This window comes from Uranotaenia lowii, chromosome 3, assembly GCF_029784155.1.
Source record: "Uranotaenia lowii strain MFRU-FL chromosome 3, ASM2978415v1, whole genome shotgun sequence".
NCBI classification, from domain to species: Eukaryota; Metazoa; Arthropoda; class Insecta; order Diptera; family Culicidae; genus Uranotaenia; species Uranotaenia lowii.
Window position 1 is genome coordinate 277,745,377 of NC_073693.1, and position 26,332 is coordinate 277,771,708.

The 26,332-nt window shown below is 42.8% G+C and overlaps 1 protein-coding gene across 9 annotated transcripts in view; it reads left to right on the forward strand.

The window, feature by feature from the left end:
* LOC129757215 (ankyrin-3-like) overlaps window positions 1–26,332 on the forward strand; it is a 255,433-nt gene that overhangs the window by 214,391 nt on the left and 14,710 nt on the right. For 7 of the 9 annotated variants that reach the window (XM_055754349.1, XM_055754352.1, XM_055754354.1 and 4 more), the window contains 3 exons: window positions 13–527; window positions 719–1,104; window positions 10,798–11,009. In XM_055754349.1, coding sequence (XP_055610324.1) covers window positions 13–527; window positions 719–1,104; window positions 10,798–11,009 — 1,113 coding nt within the window. Of the gene's footprint in view, window positions 1–12; window positions 528–629; window positions 648–718; window positions 1,105–10,797; window positions 12,831–26,332 lie in introns of those variants that run through there. The other 2 variants (XM_055754350.1, XM_055754351.1) reach the window with 2 other exon arrangements.

Genomic DNA, 26,332 nt, shown 5'->3' on the forward strand with positions numbered 1-26,332 from the left:
ATCCTTGTCTAGAATGGACAAACATCGCTGAAGATTGCCCAGAAGCTGGGCTACATCAGTGTACTGGATTCGCTCAAATCGGTTACCGATAGCAAGACGACGCCGGAGCAGCCTCCGTCGGAGGAGAAGTACCGAGTCGTGGCACCTGAAGCCATGCACGAGACCTTCATGTCCGACTCGGAGGAAGAAGGAGGTGGGTTATTACTGTCAACTGAAAAAAAAAACAAAAATTCTTATAACTATTTCTATCATTACGCAGGTGAAGACACCGTGCTGTCGGATCAACCCTATCGCTATCTGACCGTTGATGAGATGAAATCACTTGGAGATGATTCTCTACCGATCGACGTGACCCGGGACGAGCGTCACGATTCTAACAAGATGGTGACCAGTACAGATTCGCACCAGTTTCCGCCGACGGCCCTGGAGGACTCCATCAGCCCCCAGCACGCCTCGATGATCCAGTCCGGTATTTCCGTAACTGACTTTGCCGACAACATTAACATCGAGCGACAGTCGATGATTGGGTAAGTGTACGGTCAACACGGGGTTCAATTAGTGAAATACTAACCTAAAATCATCACACATTTTCTAACACGCTTTCGTGGAAATTTGTTCACCCATTAAAGAAAACTACACTGGAAAAAGTAAGTCACTTTTGGGAGGAAATCCATAAACCAGTAACTAAAACATTTCTTTTCCCTTAAAAACAAAACAGTTTCCTGGTTTCGTTCCTGGTTGACGCCCGTGGAGGAGCGATGCGCGGTTGCCGTCACAGTGGAGTGCGCATCATTGTGCCGCCACGTTCGGCCGCTCAGCCGACCAGGATCACTTGTCGGTACGTGAAACCCCAGCGCACCATGCATCCTCCGCCGCTGATGGAGGGAGAAGCGTTGGCCAGCCGAGTTCTGGAACTGGGCCCAGTCGGGGCCAAGTTTCTGGGACCGGTCATTATGGAGGTGCCGCACTTTGCCTCCCTACGCGGAAAGGAACGAGAAATTGTTATTCTCCGTTCCGACAACGGGGAAACCTGGCGGGAACATAACATCGACATGTCTGACGAAATCGTGCACGATGTGCTGAATGAATGCTTCGAGGCTGAAGGTAAGTTCGAACAAAAAATCAAACCATTTTTTGAAATTTGGAAGGCTTTCTTAAATCTGGGTGTGTATGCCGTTGCCCGAAAATACTTTGTTTGAAATCTTTTGTCCGTATCCAAACGGCTTATTTAGAAAGGTTCTCAAACATAGCGTTAGCTTGGTAAGGTGGTCTGCCTTTAGCTAAGTCGACTACGTTCATGTCATCCAAGCCATTGTTGGTTCAAGCACAAGAGTAAATCTTGAGCACCGGATAGGTTTGCCAATGCCAAAATGTAAAAACGACTGTTATCGAAAAAAAAAAATATCTTCAGGGCTTCAACGTATCAGGACGAGTTTTTTAATACATGTTGTTAATTTAGGGTATAGACATGATCTACTGAATTTCTTTCCATGCCATGCTTGGAAAAACTACACTGTTTATCAGCGAGTTATGTCAGTTTTGGGGGTACGAATTGTAATTTCATATACATACTTACATAATATGCCCTAAGGCTTCTTGAGGCTTCTGTACCTAATCCCAGAATACTCTAAAGCATTACTTAATGTTAGAGGCCAAACTAGCGCTAGTGCGCTCAACGGCTCCAACCGCTCATGAACACTTGTTAAATTTTGAACATCATACCCCTTATTCCTAGGTACAAAAGCCACCATGAAGTTAAAATCCAACCAAATAAATTTAAATTAAAGGGAATGCTTACATGGGGTTTTGCATAGGCTTACAGGCCTAGAAGAACTACCTTACAACTTGATGACCATCTGAGACATCTAAGTCATCGTTATAAACTCTTTTATTCATGCCAGCTTTCAACGATTGGTTAGGACACTTAACAAAAACTTCTAACGATCTTTCCTGTTCCCATTGAGATGCAACCTCAGTTGAATACATCATCGATCATGATCGATGGTCAGTGTTGATCTATGCAGTTTAACTCGTGAACCGCATTTGTATCTACTGCAATTTCCAATTCATTTTCCAAGTTTTGGTGTCTTCATACATTGTCTGGGTTCACCATCTCCAGCTTTCTGAGATGTGCTATAGTTGCTGTCAGTTGGTCGTCGAGGCCTCCCTAGAGTATTTCCTTACGTTGGGCGTATGCTCATTGCTGTAGCAATAAACTTTTTCCCGTAGAAGAATCGGGATGAGCATGACCTTATGATCTCCGCATTTTACAATACTTGGTCAGGTTCGCTCTACCGTATTGCAGGATTGATGATGTTACCCTTGACAATACATTTCTTTTACTGCATCGCATTGCCAAGGTGTTCAACATGACACGCGTGAGGGCAACAGCAGTCGTTGTCCGTTGCCACTTGCAGATGGTCTCAACGTAGTCTGAATCAAAACAATCGAAAGATCGATTGCTTTCGATTGCTTTGATTCAGTCGAATCATTCAACCAAGTAGGCTCATACCACAACAGACTCAACGTAGTCTTCTAAACCCAAGTGGCCCTAAATCATTATGTACACCAAGGTACACGATACAAGATAGAAAGACAACGTCGTTATCGAATCCCACTCGTTTCACTCCCGCTGAGGAGCTTATCATCAGAAGTCGCTGAATTGGATCGAGTATCCACCCTTTAGTACCTTTTTTTGTAGTTGGTAACCACAGGTGGTAAATCCCGGTTTACAGATTGTATTCCAAGGCACGGAGATCTACCACTTCTCCCCAGTTTGCTACTCTGGGTTCATGGGTACAATAGGAAGACTCGTAATACTCATTTTTCGTACTACTCCAGCAAAGTTCTCCCCCTCTAATGCCACGATTCGCAACTCACGGGTTGGCAATCCGTTCGCCGCTACTCGTGACTCGAGGCCCACATTCGGCCTCTTGTCACAATTTGATGTTTAAGGACAGGCGCTTCTCTTCGTGACTCGAGACCCTCTTACGCTCATCCCTCTTGACACAATTCGAGACGAGAACAACTTGCTTCTCCTCGTGTCTTGAGGTCCCTCTTTCGATACGTCTCTCGACCCAATTCGAGACGAGAACAACTCGCCTCTCCTCGAGTCTAGAAATACTCACTAATCACCTAACTTGTTCTCCGTCTCAACCCATCCACTGTGCGCCTCGTGTTTACGACTCAAGGCCCACTTCCCGTCGTGAGTCAATCATATCCGCGAATCGAGGTTAGGACCACCCGAAGCGCGAATTCGACCAACACCCGCTCGAACACTTGGTCACCCTGCATATCGGGGTCGCGACTACCCGATACGCGTGGTGACCCCTCTCTCTTGCGACTAAGCACTGGTACCAAGGCACCCAGTCGCACCACGTTTGTGCCACACTCGGCACGCAGCTCGTCGGCGGGCTGGCTGCACCAAGTGTGATGTGTAGTTCTCTTGGCCGTACGTCTACAGGTGACGAGTCTGCAGTCATGTTTCCGCTCTGAACCACGGGGAAGTGGAACTACTTCGCAGAGCAATACATACACTCCATGTATACCTCCTACTCCCTAAACTCTACCTGGGGCCGCAGACCTAGTTCCCATCTCGAACTGTTTAACACACTATCTCTCAATAGCGGGAGGTCTATTTGCGCTAGTGCGCTCCAAGGCAATTCTGATAGCCGAGACCATTTTCAGCAAAACCTCTAATCATCACGACTTGAGATCTGAATTCTCCTCTAACGACTTGAGAATCGACATTGCTTCGCAATGACTTGAGGCTCCCAAATAAATCTCTCCTCTGCGAATCGAGGCCTTATCTCTCCTCTAACGACACGAGATCCGACCTCTCCTTGCATCGACTCGAGGTTGACGTACACATACCTCTCCTCTGCATGACTCAAGGCTCGATCTCTCCTCCAGCGACTCGAGATCTGACCCCTCCTCGTAATGTATGAGGTAACCACTTTTACCCCTCCTCTTGTTGATTAAAGGCCTGATCTCTCATCTTGAGACTCGAGACCCGAACTCTTATTGTACAGTGTTGGGAGGACAACTCACCAACCGTCAAATGACGGCACAATTTGCCAGTGGGCCTCTACAGCTTAAGGCTGTCAGCCTGACAGATGCCGCCTGATCGTGTGTCGTCATCACCGTGATTCAGCAGATCTTCATTTCAACTCCAAAGTTTACTGCGATCAGCAGCTCGCGTACAAAGTTTTTATATATGTATAGTTTATCGCCCAAATATATGTTTTACGTTAACTAATCGCGAGTTGCTCATTTAGCCAAACCACATATCGCAACAGTGGCGACCAGGATGGAGTCGTTCACCTCAAAACAGGAACATTCCACCCGCAATCCAATGGATTAGCAAAGAGGTTTGTCGACACTTTTAAACAGTCGTCAAGAAAATCACTGCAGGCGGGGAAACCTTCGACGAAGCCATCGACACCTTTCTGCTGTTCTACAGAACCATATCGTGTCGCAGCGCTCCTGGTGAGAAATCTCCTGCCGAAATGATGTAAAACCGGAACATCCGTACGTTCCTGGAACTACTTCGTCCGCCTACGCCGTGTCACAAATTGCCAAGTACTGACCAGGAATAATAATTCAATCGCATCGCGAGTCGCTCATTTAGCCAAACCACATATCGCAACATACAGGCTCCGGGGTTGACGACACAAACCTCTCCTCCTGTATACTCGAGGTATAAGCTCTTCTCTAACGACTCGAAGCCTGACCTCTTATCTACAAGATTCGAGGTTTGCCACTTTTGTGCCGATCAAGCTTATCCTAGACTCGCGCCTGTCACAGCACACGCGCGAGACTTAACGCAACGACTCGGATGATTCCCGAAAATGACGTCATACTACTCCGCACTACTCAAATACTCAACGAAGGTGGAACATCCTTCGCACGAAAGCTGCGTACCCACGGCATCCGCTACGCAGATGATGTTGCCTTACCTTTGTAGCTTCAAACCGTGGGGTCAGACGCACTCTATTCGACAGCCCTCCGTCGATGGGGTCAGTCTCCTCCGACCGTGCTTGGTCTACTTGTATCCCTTTGGCAGGCAACCCTAGGAATGTTGGCCCGCGGCTTTTCTGCCCGTCGTGTGCCGAGAGCAGCTTGTCTTGGACTCGCGCTTGTCACGTCCTACGACAACGTCCTACACCAACTCGAGAGGCTCACACGGCATCGAGAACCTCTCTACTCGTAGATTACCCCCTTCCTACGGGGTCCGCTACGAGAAAGGTGTAGTCTTATCCCCGCAGTTTCCCCCGTAGGAAACTTAGACCCGCTACTCAGATACTCACCGGCGATGGGGTATCCTACACCCGATCGCGGTGCACCCATGATCTCTACACGCAGAAGATGATGCCTTATCTTTGTAGCTTCGATCAAGAGACCGAACGCACACGACTCAGATGCTTCCCGGCGATGGAGTCATACTACACACTTTGGGGACTGCCGTTGACTCCAACTTTTCTGCAGAACAGTCATGATCTAGGTGAACCTATCGCTGCTGATGACATACCAACTGTTGGAATCCGTTCACATCCTTTGCACTACGTTGTCTACTATCGCATCGGGCCCACAGACGGCGAGTATATTTATTGGTACGTACCGTCGCAAACCTCGGGCAAGCAAACACTATGAGTTCCGATGTCTCCTTTTCGTAACCACAATCTAGGCAATATGGCGAAGTCATGAAGCATTCATGACCAGTCAGCAATTGCGTCAAATGGAAGTCCACTTCACCGTGTCTTCTTCCAATCCAGCTCCCGATGTGCGAGATCGGACGACCTTAATCTCGCTGAGCTGTTCCACCCTTTAGTACCTTGTCCGCTGTACTCAGTAGACATATCGGTTAATCCGAGTGTAATTGCGTAAAGTTCTGTGCGTGTGTTGCGACAAGCGCGTCCCGCCCAACACACGGCGGGCTAAAGGTGAGAAACCTGAATCTTGGTGATAAGTGTTCAAATTTCAAGTTTTTAGAGGAGAAGTCAGATCTCGAGTCACCAAGAGCAGCGGATTGTGTGTTTAACCCCGAGACTTGATGAGTAGATGAGGTCGACAAGATCAGGGTCATTACGCGTAAACCTCGAATCATTACGAAGAAGAGGTCAAATCGTTAGAGGAGAGATTAGACCTTGAGTCGTAATTGTAATTGTAATTGTTGATTTATTTACACACGAAAACCTTTTAGCAATTAAAGGCCTTTTCATAAGGTCAAGGAAATTTTAAGTACATTCGAAACAAAGTATTACATTTCTGAACAACTGTTTGTAAAAAAAAAATAAACTGAACAAAGATTTAACATTTCAAACAAGGTATAGTGAAATTTAACTGAATATGTTTTAGTTATTCTAATGTTAGTTTGTAGGCGTTTTTGAAGCTAGCTAAAGATGTTTTGCTTTTCACGTCCTGTGGAGTTCTATTCCAGCACGAAGTCCCGTACACCAGCAGACTCTTTCCGCCAGATGTTGCATGTTGTGGTACGATGAAGCAGCGGGTCCGTTCGTGTCTTCCTCGTTGCAGATGTTGTTGAATGTACTCTGGTAGAGCTTGGTGGTAGGCCTGACGCATGAAAGATGCTATCCGAAGATCATAGTTTGCACCAAGTTCATGTCCGAGAATTGCCTTACGCACAGGTAGTGTAGTTTCGAGACGGTTCAGATGAAAAACAAACCGAATAGCTGATTTGAATGCTCTAAATATACGCTCTCTGAGTCCAATTGACATGCCAGGATAGTAAACGATGTCGCAATATGTCAAGATGGGAACTACGACAGCTTGTACCAGCTTTAATCGAGTGGGTTGAGAATGTACCGAGGAGAAACGCCGGAACGTTCTGAGAGTACCAAACACTTTAGAAACAACCTCGTTTACATGTCGTGTCCAATTTAGGTTGCAGTCCATCATAAGGCCGAGATTTTTCACAGTTGATGATAAGGGGATGTCTTTGTTTCTGAATTTGATTGCACTGTTCGGCGTAATGGTGCCGGACCTGCAGAAAATGATGGCTTGTGTGTCGTGTAAAGGTATATGTTTGTAACCCTCGAGTCATTACGAGGAACTTTCAGATCTCGAGTCGCCTAGAGGAGAAGTTTATGCGTTAACCTCCAGTGATTACGAGGAGGTTCTTGAATCGTTGAAAGTCAGCCTTCTCGGGATCTCATCCTCACCTTTTCATCTAACAAGGGAATTTCTGGTTCCGTAACCCGCAGTCTTTTGTATGTGTTCTACACTAGCAGGAGAAACACCCCCCCCCCCCCCCCCCCCTCCTACCTCGATATTTCAGAACTCACAGCCTCCTAAGAAATATTTTCAAACAACTTTGTACAGAAAAACAACAAAAACTGTTAGTTCTGGGCTCTTTTGACCTCCCTTGGAGACTCTCAACGCACCCTAGGGAGCGTTAGGGATCACTTTGAAAATCACTGTCCTAGAACTTTAAGATATGATCAACCAGTAACGTTATCAACGTTTTATTGACCTTATTTGTTTATTTGTTTATTTGAGTAAAAACATCAACGGATCCTAATGATAACTTAATAAAATAATGAGTTAAAAACTAGTTGAATCTACAAAGTTCTCGAAAACATTAAAATTTTTCTTCGGAAAGTAGCTCTTGAAACGTCGAAATCAAAATACTCGGCGAAGCGGTTGTAAGTTCTCAAAATTCCAATTAGAGCGCTGTTGGTTCCGTAGTTATTCAGCCGGATGGGAACATAGAGCTGTAGATTTTGGTTTCTTAATCCTCGGGGTCGCACACTGAGAGGAATAGCCTCCAGAAACATAGGAGAGTCAATCCTCGACGCAAGGAGTTCCGCTACGACTAAAGCACGTGCAGCGTTACGACTAATTTGAAGCGTGTCTTAATCAATTAGGCGGCAACGGTTTTCGTAACTGGGTAAACGAAACGGATCTAATCAGTTCAAGTGTCACAGGGCATACCGTATGAAACGCCGCTGGATAGCCCCTATTCGTTCAGCTCCGTTCTGGTAAAATGGGCACCAAACTGCAGATGCATATTCAAGCGTTGAGCGAACTATGCTGCAATACTAGACTGAGTCGATTTGGGGTCATTTTTGAATTTCTCAAACCCTGGGGTCTTAAAAGCTTTGTTTTGGTCCAAAACTCATCCATGATTTTTTGAAGAATTTTTAAGTAACGTTTACATGAGTAAATTTGGACTTTTAGGTTTGTATGGGAAAATTGAATATTTTGTACCGAAAAATCAACATCATTTTTGTTTCTTCTATGGAGCCGAGCCTGCTAATGGGTTTTGTGCCAATTTATAAATTTCTTACAGGAAACTTTCCGCTGAACAACTTTGTCGAATATCTTAACTTCGTATCTTTTTAGACAAAAAAGTTATTAGCTGTTTAACATGTGTATGTCTTTTTGGATTGATAAACCATGAATTCAATTGACACCACTGCTTGTGCCCCACGAAGTATGGCATGAAAAGTGGTCTTGCAATACTTCGCTAGGCACCCAGCAGTGGTGTCAATTGAATTCATGGTTTATCAATTCAAAAAAACATACACCTGTTAAACTGCTAATAACTTTTTTGTCTAAAAAGATACAAAGTTATGATATTCGACAAAGTTGTTCAGCGGAAAATTTCCTGTAAGAAATTTATAAATTGGCACAAAAACCATCAGCATGCTTGGTTCCACAGAAGAAACAAAAATGATGTTGATTTTTCAGTACAAAATATTCAATTTTCCCATACAAACCTTAAAGTTCAAATTTACTCATGTAAACGTTACTTAAAAATTCTGCAAAAAATCATGGATGAGTTTTGGACCAAAACAAAGCTTTTAAGACCCCAGGGTTTGAGAAATTCAAAAATGACTCTAAATCGACTCAGTCTACTGCAATCAGACTTTTTAGGCAGTACACATCTTTAAACTCCTTTGTTACGCGAAATAAGAATCCGAGACTTCTAGACGCTTTATCAACGATGTAATTCGTATGAGTCTTAAACTCCAGCCGATGGTCTAGGATAACGCCCAGATCGTTGATGTGGTCCACCCGGGCGATGGTTTCGTTCCCAAGAGTGTACTCTGTGTGAGGAGGGTTCCGCTTGCGAGAAAAAGAAATGACCGCACATTTGCTGTGGTTCAGAGGCAAGCAGTTGTTTTCACACCAGTGAGCAAAGGTGTTGAACTGCCTTTGCAAGAGATCGATATCTTCTTGGCCATTGATGGTGTGAAAAAGTTTGAGGTCGTCGGCATACGCAAGTTTTGGGCCGTCCAAGAGAGTGAGAACATCGTTAATATAAATAGATGACAAAAATTATCGGTTCCAAGTAGCTTCCCTGGGGCACACCTGAACAAGCGGAGAATTGTCTTGAAAAGAAATTTCCAGTTTGCACTGATAACTTTCGTCCCGTTAAATAGCTTCGAAACCAGTCCAGTAGGGATCCACAGAATCCTAAGCGTTCGAGTTTAGCAATAGCAATATCGTGATTGACTTTATCGAAAGCAGCAGACAGATCAGTATAGATGGCGTCAGTTTGTGACTTCATGGTGGAGCTATCTTGCACGAACTATGTAAAAGACAGCAAATTTGTTGTCGTGGATCGTTTCGGCAGAAATCCGTGCTGATCGTTGGATAAGTATTGTTTCTAGGACGAGAAAATCGGATTATCTTTCTTTAACTCCGTTGATCCTGGAGGCTACTCTGTAATCTTTACGAACCTAATAATTTTTTACGGTACTGGTTCCATCTACACCAGCTGTATTCTAGTAGGAACCTTCAGTTTGATGAAACTTTTCGAGTTCTAACGTTTTCTTACTCAGTATACTGCAACATGTTATAATTTCCGTTAGTTTGTGTAGGGTATCAGAGATCTCGTATTCCCCAGAAAAGGGTTATTGGGTTCTACCTTTTGTTGCAGCGTGGGGTGATTGCCGTGACGGGAGTGTCGAAATATGACGGCTCGACTTCCTCTTCCTCAGTGGTGGCTCTAGGGGTTATTGGCGTTTAAGCTCCGATGCGTGTAGGGGTATTAACGACGGATTGTTGGGGGCGCCCAAATCTTCTCAATGTTCGGGAGGTGCACACTGCACCAGGGGTAGGCAGACTGTTCTCGGTACTCGCAGCACTAGGTGGAACTGGATAGAGATGCCGATAGGGGACACTTCACGGACCAGCTTCGGCAGTTTGACGGGTAATCCGGCTGAATCTTCAGCTTAGAATTTCGGGGTCCCTCGGAACATGATGGGATACGTAAGTAGTTAGTTGTTTGTCTGGTACGGGGTTCAAAATGGCGGTTACCAGGATTGTGGTCTCTCCCAGACAATTATTAGGATTGTAGGATGTCCGGTTAGCGCTACGTTCCGGTGCGTTAGCGTTACTGTAACGTGTCCTCTAGCTCCACCTGGTGTCGGCTAGCGCTGCGTTGACCTATTCTCGCTGCTTGTTATCGTGTTCGGTATCTTCGAGCGGTCTTCCTCCTACACGCACCAAAGCGCCTTCTTGAACATTTCAGTTTGCTTCGAAATTTAAAACTACGATTCTCACTTCACTAACCGGTAAATCAACGCACCGGCTACACTACTTAGCGATTGATTTCAATGGTTCTACCGGAGGTATACACTGGAAGGGTATGCCAATTTAGAACATCTGCAATGTCAAAAATTCATATGGCCTAAAACAATGTTTGTCTTGTTAAAAAAAAAACCAAGCTATAGGTATATCCTAACAGTCTTTCAAAGAATAGTAAATGTCTTACAAATTGCATATAAAAAAATAAATCTGACGTCCGCTTTTCTCCACTTTTCACAGATTTAGCCCAACTGGACGAGCTCGGCGGCGGTCGCATCTGCCGCTTCGTGACGTACGACTTCCCGCAGTACTTTGCGGTGATTTCGCGCATCCGCCAGGAGGTGCACGCCATCGGACCGGAGGGCGGCATGGTATCCAGCACCGTGGTCCCGCAGGTGCAGGCCGTCTTCCCGCAGGGCGCCCTCACCAAGAAGATCAAAGTCGGTCTACAGGTAAATTTGTTCAAACCCCGCAAGGGCGTGGCGCCGGAAAAGTTGCGCAAAATCAGCGTCAACCACGTTCCGAAGAAGAAGCGCTTCTCGCTCATCTGGTAAATTACTCCTTCTTTGGAATGCTGGAGATTTGCTATATTTTTCCGTTAATAATGTAGCACAACTACTTGAGTGTATCTGGAGCAGGCAAGGCCAGAGTCTGATGATTTGAACCCTAAAAATATTAAGGTTAACAACACCGGTAGTAGAATCTCCTGTTTTTGTGTAAGGGAAAAGCTTCCATTATATTTGCTAACCAGGAAAAAAAAACAAAACCTTAACCGTTTCTATATAACTGCATGTTCGTAGATCCGTTGAGACAGTGAAAGATTTAAACTCGCTTTTTATTATGTATTTTTGTAGTTTTTCTTTTTTTCTGTTTATCGGATTCACATCCAAAAAATGTTCTAACTTGACTACTTGAAAGTATTTAGCAGTTTTTTGCTTACACCCTTTTTAAATGTTAGACACATTCGAGAGCAAATGGCATTTTAATGATATTTCAGACTATATACTACCGTTCAGGGGATTTATCAGAAGGATACGTTCAACTACAGCATTACACAACAATGAAACGAAAGTATTACTATTTATCTACCGATATGGGACTTGTTGCATTTAAAGTTGTGTTGTTGGAGGAAAAAATGGAATCATTACTATTTTTCAAAAAATCATTAGATAACCTAATAAAAGAAACACTTTAAATAAAATTTGTTACTAGATTGATGAAATTTTTCCGTTTTATTTGGTTCATATCTGGTGGTTTAGAACTATGTCCAACCAATTTAATAAAACGGGAAAATTGGCAACAGTATGTTTCATTACAATTCCATTTTTTCCACTGGCAACGGCAACATAATTTCAACTTTATAACTAGCGTATACCATGAATAACTTCTCGCCAGTTAGACAGAAACCTAAAGGTTCTATCATCTATCGTTAGTTTAGAGATACAATCAAAATTCGGAATTGGGAAATTTGGTTTCATTTTTCACCAAATGTAACGTTAAATTTTCCTTCATTCGCACGCTTCAACTGTCAAAATTCCAAATGTCATTGAAGTCGAGAGCGTGTCGATCAATTAACTCACGTGCAATCAATCATTCTCATCGATAAGAGCAAAAATGGCGTCCACAATGCACCCATCCCATATACATAGTACGAACATAAACAAACACAAACAAACGTAAACTAACTGTTAAATGAAGCTTCCGGCATTCATTTTCAAACATAATTTGAATAGTTTTGTTCTTGTTTTTTGGCATTTGCAAACTATTTATAACCAATCAGCATTAACTCAGCATAAAACTCACCATAATCCTACATATTCACTTTTTGCCAGATAACATAAGTATTAAGCTAAGGAATGCCAAAGATATAAACAGATAACTTTAAACAAACAAAATCATTTAGATCTCAACATACAGTGCTACTTAAGGTTACAGATTTTGAAAAAATACGTTGAAATGTCATTGATCTCAATTTTCATTCGAATTCGTTCTAGTTTAAATCTTATTCTAACCTTATTTACTGATCAAATCATATAATCAAAATATTCTAATACTCGAATTTCAAAGTTAAACAAACGAAAGCAAACCGATGAAGGTACCGGCAATAATAAATAGCCAAGTATAAAAATATTACTCAAAACGTTTTGAACCCCCAAACTTTTGACATTTAAAACAAATCTAAGAAAAATAACAAATGATTGCTAAACCAACTCTAGAGAGTGCCCAATAAATTTAGTTCTTTTGAAGAGGAATAAACGAGAAAACTTACCAAACCTAGAGCTGTTTCATTTAACTTTTTTTTTCTTAAGTTCTTTTAACAACACAAAACGATCCTTTTCTCAGAAAGACAGATTTGTTGAAAAAAAAAAACGATTAAAAAACGAGGCAATCAAAACAAAAACAAATGCATGAGGCAGGGTTGCGAGTTTTGTTTTCTTTTCGACCGAGTTCAAAACAACTTCTCAAATCGAACTGTGTCTAATCAGTTTTACCATTGAACATAACGTACTACTATAATCATGACAAACCAACAATTCAATCTCAACTCTTCCACCTAGCAGTTCGATTTTCGATACCACATTTAGTCGTCAATCTTTTCCGGTCGTGACAAACTTTCAAGAAAGCCTAACTGAATTTAACTCCGCGCGCCCAGTTGTACCTTTCCGTACGAATGAAAAAAGTAAACAAATATGCTAAATTTATTGGGCATATCTCGCTAATGCTCAAACACAATGCACCAGTTAAATCTAGAGAGATAGAAGTTCATGAATTCTGAATTCCGATCAAACTGCACTTGAAAATAACGAAAGAAAAACATTAAAACAAAAGTTAACTGGAACCATTAATGAGAAATAACGGAAAATCGCTGAAAACTGTTTGCTTTTAAGTTACCCTTTTTCTATTCTTTTGCGCTTTATATCTATTATGCATATCTAAGAGATAAGTTTCAGTTTCGCTTTCACGTCTATCTACGTTTAATTTTCTCAATTTCAATTTCATCCCGATTGGTCATTCGAAAACTGTACAGTGTCACCTCGTGCTCATTTCACCATTTCTATCTCACCATCTTTCTCCTCAATCAATCAATTAGTAAGTGTAAGTTTTTCCTTTATACTAATCTAGGGAAAGGTTGCTACCTCTCTTGTACATATTAATTCAATCGATTTAAAAAAAACTTGCATATAAACGAAGGTCTCCGACATAAGGTGACACGTACAGAAACCTTAAGGGTGACTGCCAAAATATGCCTTGCTTCTGATATTTGTTTATGTTTTGATGGTATATCTTATTCTGATGGAAGGGAGCGTGTGTTTGTGGTTTTCTGCACTCGATTTGGTGTAGGAAGCATTGCCGGAAGTGAATATCACAGCAATTTAGTTGATTCTGATTTTCAGGAAACCAACCGGATGCAAAAGATCTGAAGGAGCTTTAGGAGACGTAAGTAATCTTCGAATATGTTTAATAGTTTAAGGAGAGCCACCGCAATCGTTCAATTTACAAATAATATTTTATAAATTATTAAACGATTACTGATGAACAGATGTAGATTTTTCTCTACGTACATAAGGCAATACAAATGTTTATCGAAACTACTAGTACAGAAATGTCAGTTAAGGAAAGCCTTTCGACTTTAGAATTTCTACACATGGTTGTGTAAAAACATTCGCTTTTTTTATTTGACAACCCAGAAGATAGTTTCTTTTTGCGCATTACATCCCAAAACAAAACCAGCAACCAGGGTACACCCATAGAAGAGGTTGCAAAAATCCAATGCCTATTTAGCAAATCTCTGTGCCGATAATGCGCTGAAATGTGCACTGTGCCGAAGACGGTATGTTTGAAAAACCGTAACTGGCATAAGGACTCGGCTCCCAACCAAAATGATGACCACTACATTCAAGCGAAACAAGAAAAACATTTTATGGGATTTCCTTCCTATTGGATAATTCATCCCAGAAACAAGAAAATAAAAATTAAAACCACAGCGCTGTAGTGAGAATCGAACTCACATCACCAATTGTATCGTCTTGCCAGTCCGACATTCTAACCAGTAGACTATTCGAGCTACATGCAGTACGAGGTATATTTGTCATAGGCTTTCTGTTACCGATCAATCACAAAAAACGTACAACGGCGGCTTCCCGGCGTTTGGCCTCCTTTCAATGCATTCCTTTGTCTTAAGATGGAAACGGGAAAGGAAACGGGAGTGAAGGAACGGGAAACCCATTGAATGAGAACTGTGCTTTGCTTACTGCCTGCTATTACATACACACGCTACATATACACAGCTGCTGAAGCCGGGCAGCTTGGCCGGTGTTGTTTGCCGGTGAATTGAAGGAATGTGTTTGTTGTTGCTTTTGCTACATTCACACGCACAGCTTAGCCGTGTTTGCCGGTCGATTGAATTAGAAGGATGTTTTTGTCGTTGCTTTTGCTACATTCACACGCACAGTGCTCGGTTCGCTGGCTGCCTGGTGTTGGCCGGTATTTATTTCCATCCTTCTTCGGCTTGTGATGCGATGGGGAGGAACGCGAAAACGTTTTTATTTTGTTTCATTCAGACATACGCAATTCGGTTGCGCTGGGAGGTTAATGCCGGTGGGCGCAAATCGAATCAGTGCCGGTCGCGTTATCTTCTTGTACCAATGATGCTATGAAATTGACTACACGCCATTGGCACAGAGGCTGAATTTTGGGTGTACAATTCGTCGAATCATGGTAAACCCACCTAAAACTCCTACTCCCTTAATTCAACCTGGGATTTATAACCTTACTTCTACATGTAATCGCGAAAACACTTTTCTTCAGGATGGATATTCGCGCTACACCCTTCACCCTTAATACAGTCATCATAGACGAATCCTCTCTACTTATCAGCATGTACTCATTGGTGACCTACGATATTTATAACCTAGAAAATATGCAGACGTTGCTTTCTCAGAACACATTTTATCTACCATGTTCTACTCTCTAAAGAAGTTGGAACACAAGTTTGCAATAAGCAATTCCTTCACCCATAGAGAAGGTTGCAAAAATCCAATGCCTATTTAGCAAATCTCTCTGCCGAAAATGCGCTGAAAAGTGTACTGTACCATAGATGATATGATTGGAAAAGCACAACTGACATAAAGTCTCGAACTATCTACCTACCTAAGGGTCCGGCGCCGATTGACCGACGCATAAATGGTGTCCCCGATGAAATTGCCACACACAAAATTGATTTGTAATATTCGAGTTTTCATCCGATTGCCTTCAAATTTTCAGGGATTGAAAAATAACTATTAAACTCCATTTTACCATTTTACTTGTATTTTATTTATAGTCCATACGCAAATGACCGCATCTGGGCCTTAACCCCGGCCATAAGATCCTGCACAACCTGTGAATCAACCGTTTTTTGCACGCAAACCCATACTTTCTTCAGTTTCTCTACTGTCTTCACTACCATAGGTCGTTTAGGCTTAGGATTCATAATCGCCCAGTACTTCTCGATGAGACAGAGCTCCGGAGTAATGTTGGGAGGGTTGAACATTTTCGGCACGAAATTGACCTTATTGTCCGCATACCCCTTCAGTACGTCGTTGGAGTCGGTCAGAAGATTGTTAGGGTGTTGTGAGCCTTCAGGAGAGGAAGCAGCCGCTTCTGGAGGCACTCTTTCATGTACACCTGTCCGTTTATCGTGGTCCTGGGTCACGAAAGGTGCACTCCGCTTTCCGCACGTGCAGATGGCTTAATTAATGCGTAAATTTGGACATCTTCTGAGTGCGGACATGCTCCGGAACGCTGAACTTATCCTTGGTCGTGAAAAACAGGTTGCCGGGGATCTGTTTGAAGTCGGCCTTCACATATGTTTCGTCGTCCATGATGCACCATTCAACTTTCGTCAGCATGTTGAGGTACAACTTCCTGGCACGGGTTTTGACGGGCTTGTTCTGCTTCTCGTCGCGATTAGGGGCCTTTTGTACCTTGATCGTTCGAAGCCCAGCCTTAGTTTTGGCCTTCTTGACAAAACTTCGGCTTAGGTGCAGCTTCTTGACCACATCCCGAACGGAGGCGTTCGGGTTTCGGTTGAAGGCCCCAACTACGCGGCTTTGATTCTTGGTGTTGTACGGAATACTTTTTCCTTAATTTCTGGGCTTTCGATCGGTGGTCAATCGTTCCTCGAACCGCTTAATCACTCGCGACACCGTGGAATTCGCGATTCCCAACGTTTTAGCGATGGATTTAGGCGAGAGATCCTTGTTCTCGTGATGAATGCGCAAGATTTTATCACGCACGACCTGTTCTTTCGACTCCATTTCCGCGAGTTTTTTTTATTTCGAATAAGCGAGTAGATTGGTAAAATGTCCTGCAAGTTTTTCTCCGATAAGCTAGTTGTTCTGCCTGAGGCTGGGTCATTCGGCCGAAAGCCATTCGGCCGAAGGTCATTCGGCCGATGGACGTTAGGCCGAATGAGCTATCTGGCCGAATAAGCCACTAGGCCGAACGGGTTATTCAGCCGACGGTTATCCACCCGAAGGCTGTTAGGCCGAAAGAACGCAAGGCCGAAAGGATGTTCGGCCGAATGGTTACTAAGCCGAATGGTCATAAGGCCGAATGATTACTAGGCCGAATGGTTATTAGGCCGAATGGTCATTAGGCCGAATGGTTATTAGGCCGAAAGGTCTCAAGGCCGAATATTCGTAAGGCCCAATGGATGTTAGGCCGAAATGTCGTTAGGCCGAAAGGTCATTAGGCCGAATGGTCGTCAGGCCAAATGGTCGTGAGGGTAAATGGATGCTAGGCCGAAAGGTCGTTAGGCCAAATGGTCGTTCGGCCGAATGATCATAAGGCTGAATGATCTTCATGAATGGTTGCTAGGTCAATAAGAAACCTTTTACACTTGTCTGCATGCTGTGGCCGAATGGCCACTAGGCCGAATGGTCGCAAAGCCAAATGGTCGAATCCAGCCGTGTATCCATTCGGCCTGATGACTTTTCGGCCTAACGACCATTCGGTCTAACATGCAAAAAAGCGATAAAATGTCTTATTGGCCTAGCACAAATTCGGCCAAACGACCATTCTGCCTATCGTCCATTCGCCCTGATGACCATTCGGCCTTATGACCATTTGGCCAAATATTATTCGGCCAAATAACCTTCGGCCTATAACCATTAAATAACACTAGTTTACAGCATTTTTGAACTTAGTAAACTGAATTTTTGGAAAAATAAAAAAGTACTTTTTTGTAGAGAAATGAATCCAACTTAGATGAAATTTCAGGGACTAGATAAGAGAAAATCGATATTGAAAAACATGTGAAAAAAATTCGCCTTGTCTCCCGGTGAGACTTGAACCCACATCTTGCGCCTCTCCGGGGCCCATGTATTAACATTCTACAACAGGAGACCAACCTGGCGTATACGCCCAGCCCGGGCTCAAGTCCTGCCGGTGAACCGTTGTATCTTTTTCGAAAAATTCATAATATTTGCGGCTTATGTTTTTTCGTTTTTTGATACCTCATGTTTCTCTAATACTTTCCATCACCTTCGAAAAATGAAAAACGCATTTTTTTAGAGAAAATTTTAATTCAATGAATGTTTTAGACCCGATGGTAACATTTAAAAAATCTGAATTTCTATTGGCTTTAAAAATGAATTCAAAACAAAGATTTCAAGTGATTATTTATCAAAATCGGATGAAAATTGAAGAAGTTACGGTTATTTTATCTTAACAGAAATTTTGCATTTTTTTTTTAATAATTCAACGAAGCGCAGTATACTAATCATAGTATAGGAAGAATTAAACATGGTAAAGCTCATTCGCTCCAAGTCATAATTATTTATTTGCCTACCAGAAGGTCACATGCCAAATTTCAGAAAGATCTGTAAATGGGGAGGGTTGCTTGAGTCTCAAACGTGAATAGGATTTTTAGGTATTATGCTCGGAAGGAACAATAAATACAGTAGTTTCTCGATTTTATCACTATTCGATTTTATCAATACTCGCCAAATTCACGCTCGATTTTATCACGGTCATTGTTTCGATTTTATCACGCTTTTTAAGAAATCATTCAGAAACCATTTCCAGGACCTTAATTTTATTTCGAAAGCGTATAGCGTCTTTATTTATGATATTTTTTATGGTTTATGTTATAGTATATAGGTATCCAATAATATGAAAATGCCATCGAACTGCTTATTTTATCTATAGTGTTTAAAATCGTGATTTGGATTTTAAAAACGCTTGTAATAATCGACACAAGTATTTTAACGTTACGCTGATGCTAGTGTTGTTATTTGTGTTGGTTAGTCGCTTTAAAAAATTTAAATTTTTTGGTTTTGCGAATCATATAAAAATGTAGGTGAATTCAAGCGTTTTTGAAAAGAGATAAGTGTCTCTGATTTCTTCGTTGAACTTGTTTAATTTAAAGGGTGGCGTGCGTAATCCTTATTGGATAGCCTTCAGTATTGTCCGAATGGATAATTTTGGAAAACCAAAATGAAATTCTGCTAGCTTTGTCTGAAAATATGACTAAAATTTCTGTTTTTCAACATATAAAGACAAAAGATTATCTGTCCATAAAACAAATTTCGAGAAACACACTGTAAAAGTCTAAGTTGAGCCAATTTTTAAATATTTTTCGAATAAATATACTTTTAAGTTCATCAAAGGTGTTAAGATTAAAATATTGAAATTTGAAATTAGCAGGAAAAATTTTTTTGATGCTAATTTCTTTGAACTTTTTTTCAAAGTCGAAATAAGAGAAAACGACTGTTAAATTTCCATAAAAACAAAATAGTTCACTTTAGTTACATGTAGACTATCTAATGGATATACAACATAGTTTTATTTCAAGAAAAACCTAAAAATTTGCTTTAGAGAAGAATAATTTGAACTGAAAACGATCCTTTTTGTTTAGTAATCTTTGATAATTACGCCTTATCATCAAAATTTATTGATACAAAACGTCTCCACAACCGAAAACATAATAAATTATTGATTAAAGACAGTAAAAATACTTTTTTCTACTTCTATTTTTAGTTTCGCCAAATTCACGGTTTCGCCATATTCACGGTGAAATTTTTTTTGACCGTGATAAAATCGAAAAACTACTGTATTTTTCAAATTTAAATTTTGTTGCCTTATGTTAGCGCACCTTTACCTGAGTCAATTTGACATTTCCTATATATGTGGCTTCATATGTACAAGTACTTGTATGTAAGTAAATTTAAAATTCATTCAAACCAGAGTTCCGAAAATCACTCGGAAGAAACGCTCATGATACGTTTTCAGTTGGAAAAACTCAAAGCTGAATACTGCTGCCTGTAGTTCCCTGGAGCGACAATTGGCGATGGGCACGCTCGCAATCCCGGTATACGATTTCTCATGTGTTAAACATAAAAAGCAATAGCCATCACTCCAAATTCACTCCGACTAGCTGTCATTCTTATGGAAATCTGTGTAAGAGTAAAGAGCAAGCTTTATTTTTTTTAGCAGGCCCAATTCCAATACGAGATCAATGTAAACAAGATTCACAAGCGAGAGCTGATTCGTATCACCCAAGCTCACTACCTGGCGTTTTAGAAGTGAGTGAGATACTCACTGATACATGCAGGGTTGGCAATGTGCCTGATTTTTCAGGATTGCCTGATTTTTGGAGGTCCATCCTGATAAGCCTCCGTTTTTTTTCCTGATTATTGGGAATAAGCCTGATTTTTTATTTTTTACGGACAAATATATGTTTTACATGTTTTATATTTTGATAAGAAGTATGCAGTCCATTTTAAATTGAGATGTGTGTTTCTGCTTATTGCTTTACCTGAAATCGTTTCAGTTATACTTATCTGCTTGAGCCGATTACATTCACCAAATCACACCTTTTATGTTTCTTTACTTGTATCTATTGCATTCATAAAGGTCAATCGCTCAAAGCATTTAGAGGGCAGACTAAACTGTATATATCGAATTAACAGGCTAACTATTTATAATCTAAATTTTGTTTAAAAATAGAATTTTTAATTTGATCGAGCTTTAAAAATAATTCCAGTTCAGAAACCGGAATAATCCGAAATTTCGAGTTCGAATCCCATTAAAAACTTTTGAACCGTAAACAAATTCTCTTCCTTTTTCAAAGTTAATTTTTGATGTTTTAGTTTAAAATTGTATAAAAGTCAAATCCTTTATGCGTACATCACATACTTCAAAGCAAAATGTAACAATTTATAAGAATAGAATTCCTACGTTACTGAATGAATATAAAACAAATAAACAATGAGAAATTTAAGGATGACTAACGTTTCTTACACTGATAACAGACATCGTACATACTTGATGAAAATATCTTCAGAGAACTGTGCAATATTTCAGCTAAGAATTCTTTAAAAATTGAGGTGAAAATAAATAAAATAAATCAAATTAGTCTTTGTCACAGAAGAATGAATAGGATACAGTTCTGTTTTTCTCACTTTTTTTAATTGTTTGAAGGGTACCTTTTTCATGAAGGACCTTTCTTTACATTCAGATTCATGAAACTATTTGTTGTTACAGATTCTACCGTAAAGCAGAATTGATATTCCTATACTTTATTTCTTCAGCCCGTGAAATCCCGTGAAAAAGTTGTAAAAATCTTATAAGTAGAGACTCATTAAATAAAAATTGTTAACCCCAGTTGCTTAAAAGATTTGCACAAAATACACACGCAGGCACAAATGAACTTACGAGCTAGATCGATAGTTTATATCACCATGATTGATCAACTAAATCAAATTGATAACTAAATCAAACCTTTTTTTTTAAAAAAGACAAAAATAGTGTTCAGGTCGTTGATTTTATCGGAGCCTGTTTTACCCTGATTTTTACACCCAAGGTTCCCTAAATTTCTGAAAAAAAATGTCGGCAATCCTGGATACATGATTTAATTCGAAAAGCCACTCACTCACTCACTCGAATTCAATCAATGCGGCCTTGCATCGGTCCATACTGCTTGCGTACTTTCTTCCATACCGGCAGACACATACATACAAACATACTGCCTGTGTGCTTAAATGGCTATTACTTAAAAAGTAACAGCAAAAACAAAGCAAGATAAATCAGGCAGATAGCATTCGATCATCGATCAGTGATCGAGTGAGTGAGTGAGCAAGAAAAGTGATTGAGTGAAACAAGAAACTGAAAATCAGGTAGCTCCTCACTCAGTTGAGAAACCCAACTGGACTGCCGTGATATGACGAAGTGAAGAACATCCATTTTTATAGTTTTTGACTTTTTGACGTCGTTTTATGCAGTTTTCTAAAAGCTCTCAAATGCTCTAAAATTTTTTGTTGATATTCCATGTCGTTTTTGAGTTAATTAAGAAAAACGAAGTGACAAATGTGCCATTTTGACGCCGATGTGACTAATATCTGTTTGTTCGGGACGGGGTTACGGTTTGCGGGTTGTCGGGATGGGCACTCGGGGTCTCTTTATCACTCGGATTGCGGGGCGGGCAGATGATCGCACTACCAACGGGAACCAAATCTAGTCAGGTTTGTCAAATTAAGTGACGGGTATTTAACCGGGAAATGTCCACTAGAATGCACGGGATTCACTATGTGATCGTAAAGGGATGGCTTAATAATCGATTGCACCACTTTCGGGGACGAGTCACGGGTTTAAAAACTGTAATTTTCAGCAATTTTCGGGAGCGGATAGAAAAACGCGTGATCGTGTTTCTGTCAACTTTTCTATTCTGTCTTTAATGATCGCTAGGTAGTACAAATTGATGACGGTGGCACGGAAGCAAAAAGGAACGCAAAGAATGAGAAAATAAAATTTTATGGCAAACAATTCCACAGTGATTATTCGATTTTAGATCTAACATTTCCGGCCACCTTTGAAATTAATCATATTTCAAACTAGTTAACATTTTCCTCTTCAAACATACATGGTAATGGGCAAATTTTACATACAGCTCGCTTCAGGATTCCACTCGATGTTCGAAGAGTAGCCACTCGGGAAACTCCATCGGGTCCGGGGAAGATCTCCAGGATACGCGCCAGCGGCCAACGCGTAGGAGGGAGCGATTCGTCCTTCAGGATCACCACTTGACCGGTCTTCAGCTGATATCGCTTTGGGTTGGCAGACTGCTGGGTTTGCAACTCCTTCAGGTATTCGTTTCGCCATCGATGCCAAAAATTCTGCCAATACTGTTGCAGCAGCTGATAGCGGCTGAGTCGGTTCATCGGGATGTCACGCACGTCGGGTTCGGGAAGCGGGCTCATCGATTTACGCACCAAAAAGTGCGCGGGCGTAAGGGCTTGGAGGTCGTTCGGGTCCTCAGAAAGAGCTGTTAACGGGCGGGAGTTCATACAACCTTCGATGGTGGTCAACACAGTGGTCAGCTCCTCATAGCTGAGAAGAGAGGCACCAAGCTGGCGTACGAGATGGGTTTTGGCGACCTTAACTGCGGCCTCCCAGAGGCCGCCGAAGTTGGGAGCACGGGGCGGGATGAGGTGCCACTGGATGTTGTCTTCAGCCAAGTGTCGGGAGATTTGATCGCAGTCTGATTCAGACTGCAGCATGGTGTACAGTTGGTGAAGTGCATTTTTGGCGCCGATGAAATTGGTTCCGTTGTCTGAGTACAGATGATTCGGCTTGTTCCTCCTCGCAATAAATCGGTTCAGTGCCATCAGGAACGCGTTGGTGGTCAGGTCACTCACTAGCTCTAAGTGAACGGCTTTTGTACTCAGACAAACGAAAACTGCAACGTAGCACTTGCGGGATGCACCTTTTCGATGAGTTGGTTTCAAAAATAATGGACCGCAATAATCAACACCCGTACAAGCGAATGCTTCATTTGCGGTTACTCGGGAAACGGGAAGCTGGCCAATGGGCTGCTGGATAGGATGGGGATTGGCTCTACAGCAGCGAAGACAGCTTCGAACCACACTTCTGACGGCTCGCCGACCGCTTAGCGGCCAGAATTCGTCTCGCACCACAGACAGAGTCGCCATTATGCCGCCATGGAGGAGTTTTCTGTGATGGAATTCCAGCAACATTTTGGTAAAGCGATGGAAACCAGGAATGACGATGGGGTGCTTGATGTCGTACGGTGCATCGGAAAGCCTCAGCCGGCCACCAACGCGAATCAGGCCTTCGGAATCGAGAAAGGGTGAAAGCAAACGAAGTTGAGATTTTGCTTGGACTGGCTGCCCCTTTCTCAGCGCTTGAAGTTCTTCGGGAAAAGTGTCAGCTTGAACGAGCTTTGTGAGAGAAAGCTTTGCTCGTTGGAGCTCACACACGGCGGGCACCGGATCGGAAACGGGCTGCTTTCGGGGATGGGCGTTGTTGAAAAAGCGCAAACAGTAAGCAACTGTGCGCAGCAGCTCTTGATACGACGAAAACTTATCGAACATGTTGGGCGGCGCAATCACAGCACTCAGAATGGTCGTCTTTTTCTGTTCGATTTCTTCGGGGGGAAGCACAGCGGGTAGGGATTGTTTTGGCCAAGTTGATACGGGATCGGAAAGCCAAGCAGGACCGTGTTTCCATAGCTCGCTTTGGATCAGCTGTTCGGCTGATACTCCTCGGGATACGATGTCGGCGGGATTTTGCTTACCAGCAACGTGCAGCCATTGGGAACCATGGGTGGAATGTTGAATTTCGGCGATACGGTTTGCTACGAAAGTTTTCCACGTTCGGGGCGGCGATTTCATCCACTGTAGCACAACCATAGAGTCGGACCAGAAAAAACACGACGAAAATTCAACGTCCAACGATGCGATTATTCTTGTATACAGACGGGAGCCGAGAAGAGCGGCGCAGAGCTCTAACCGTGGTATACTAATTGGCGAGAGAGGGGCAACTTTTGATTTCGACGCCAACAGGTGCACTTGAACGGTACCATCGGGGGCTTCGGAGCGGGCATAAATGCAGGCCCCGTAAGCTGCTTCTGAAGCGTCGACAAAGCAGTGCAGCTGGGCGTCGCGGAATTGGTGGGCAAAAGCAAATCGGTCGATTCGCAATTCCAGCAGATGGGGGAGCTGCTCGCAAAAATCGGTCCATTTGATGCGCAACTCCGGGGTAACTTCCTCGTTCCAATCCAGGCCAAGCAACCAGATATGCTGCATCAGAATCTTAGCTTCGACCACCACGGGAGCTATTAAACCAAGCGGGTCGTACAGTTTAGCGATGGCTGAAAGAATGCTCCTCTTTGTCGGGGGTTGATCAATCGGGGAAACATTGACGTCGAATCGGAAAATATCAGCTTCGGGCTCCCAGCATATGCCGAGAGTTTTGATCGTCTCCTCAGGGTCGAACTTCAGCGATGATTGTGTGCCCAGTAGCTCTGATGGAACATCGGCGAGAACTTTCAGAGAGTTTGAGCACCACTTTCGGAAACAAAATCCACCACGAAGCATTAATTGATCGAGCTCAGTGCGGAGAGCGACGGCGGCCTCGACGCTGCTGGCGCCCGCAATCAAATCATCCACATACACACTTTTTCGTACAGCAGCGGAGGCGTTTGGGAACTGACGGCCTTCATCTTCTACCAACTGCAACAAAGTTCTTGTTGCCAAAAATGAAGACGGGGCGAGACCGTAGGTGACGGTGCGGAGCTCGTACGATCGAACAGGTTCGTCGGGATTGAAGCGCCACAGAATGCGCTGAAAGCATCGGTCCGATGGGTGCACCACAATTTAGCGATACATTTTGGCTATGTCCGCCACCAACGCTATCGGGTATTTTCGGAATCGGATGATGATCGTCAACAGCTCGTCTTGCACGACTGGGCCAACAAGAAGAGAGTCGTTCAGCGAATGGCCGGTGCTGGTTTTGGCTGAGCCGTCGAACACGACTCGCACTTTCGTCGTCGAACTGGACTCCTTCACGACGGGGTGGTGAGGGAGATAGCATGATTTAACGTTTTCCGATTCGGGGGGAACCAGATCCATATGGCCAAGATCGATGTATTCTCTCATGAAGTCATGATACTGACTCTTGAGATCGGCGTCCTTCTCCAGCCTCCGCTCGAGCCAGGCAAACCGACGGAGAGCAGCACCTTTGGATTCTCCCACCATCTGCTCGAATTCGGGGTGCTTCGGGACGCGCACAATGTAGCGCCCAGAAGAGTCACGATCGGTTGTATATCGGTAGTAATTCTCGCAGCTCTGCTCATCGATAGAATAGTCTGATCCACCAACATCTTCTATCTTCCAAAAACGGGAAAGTAGTTCTTCTACGGGAACAACTGTCGCCACATGACAAGTTGCCATAGATTTTTGTTTGGCTTCTTCGGCTTTCATGTCGCACTTTCCAGTTGCCAGCCAACCGAACACTGTTTCGGCCAGCAAAGGACCATTTGCCGCAAGCTGGAGGCGACCAGGCTTCAGATAAGCGTAGAAATGAGCAGCGCCAATTATCATGTCGATCTTTCGCGGTGTGCTAAAATCCGAGTCAGCGAGAGCGATGTTTTTTGGGATGTTCCATTGGGCAACCGAGAAGGGAATTGCGGGGGCGTCACTGGTTACCTTCCGAAAGACGAGGAAATCGAGCATCTCGGAGAAATCGCTCACCCGAGATCTTATTTCGGCTTGCACTTCAAACTTCGCACTTGTTGCGGTACCATCTACACCTCGCACGTCGATGTTAACTACCTTACGGGACAAACGCAGTTGCTGACACAGTCTCTCGCTGATGACGTTCGGTTGAGAACCTGTGTCCAGCAAGGCACGGGCTAAGTGTTGATGACCATAGGCGTCGACGACGATTAGCACTACTGTGGGTAGCAGCACACTCTCACGGGATGGTCTCA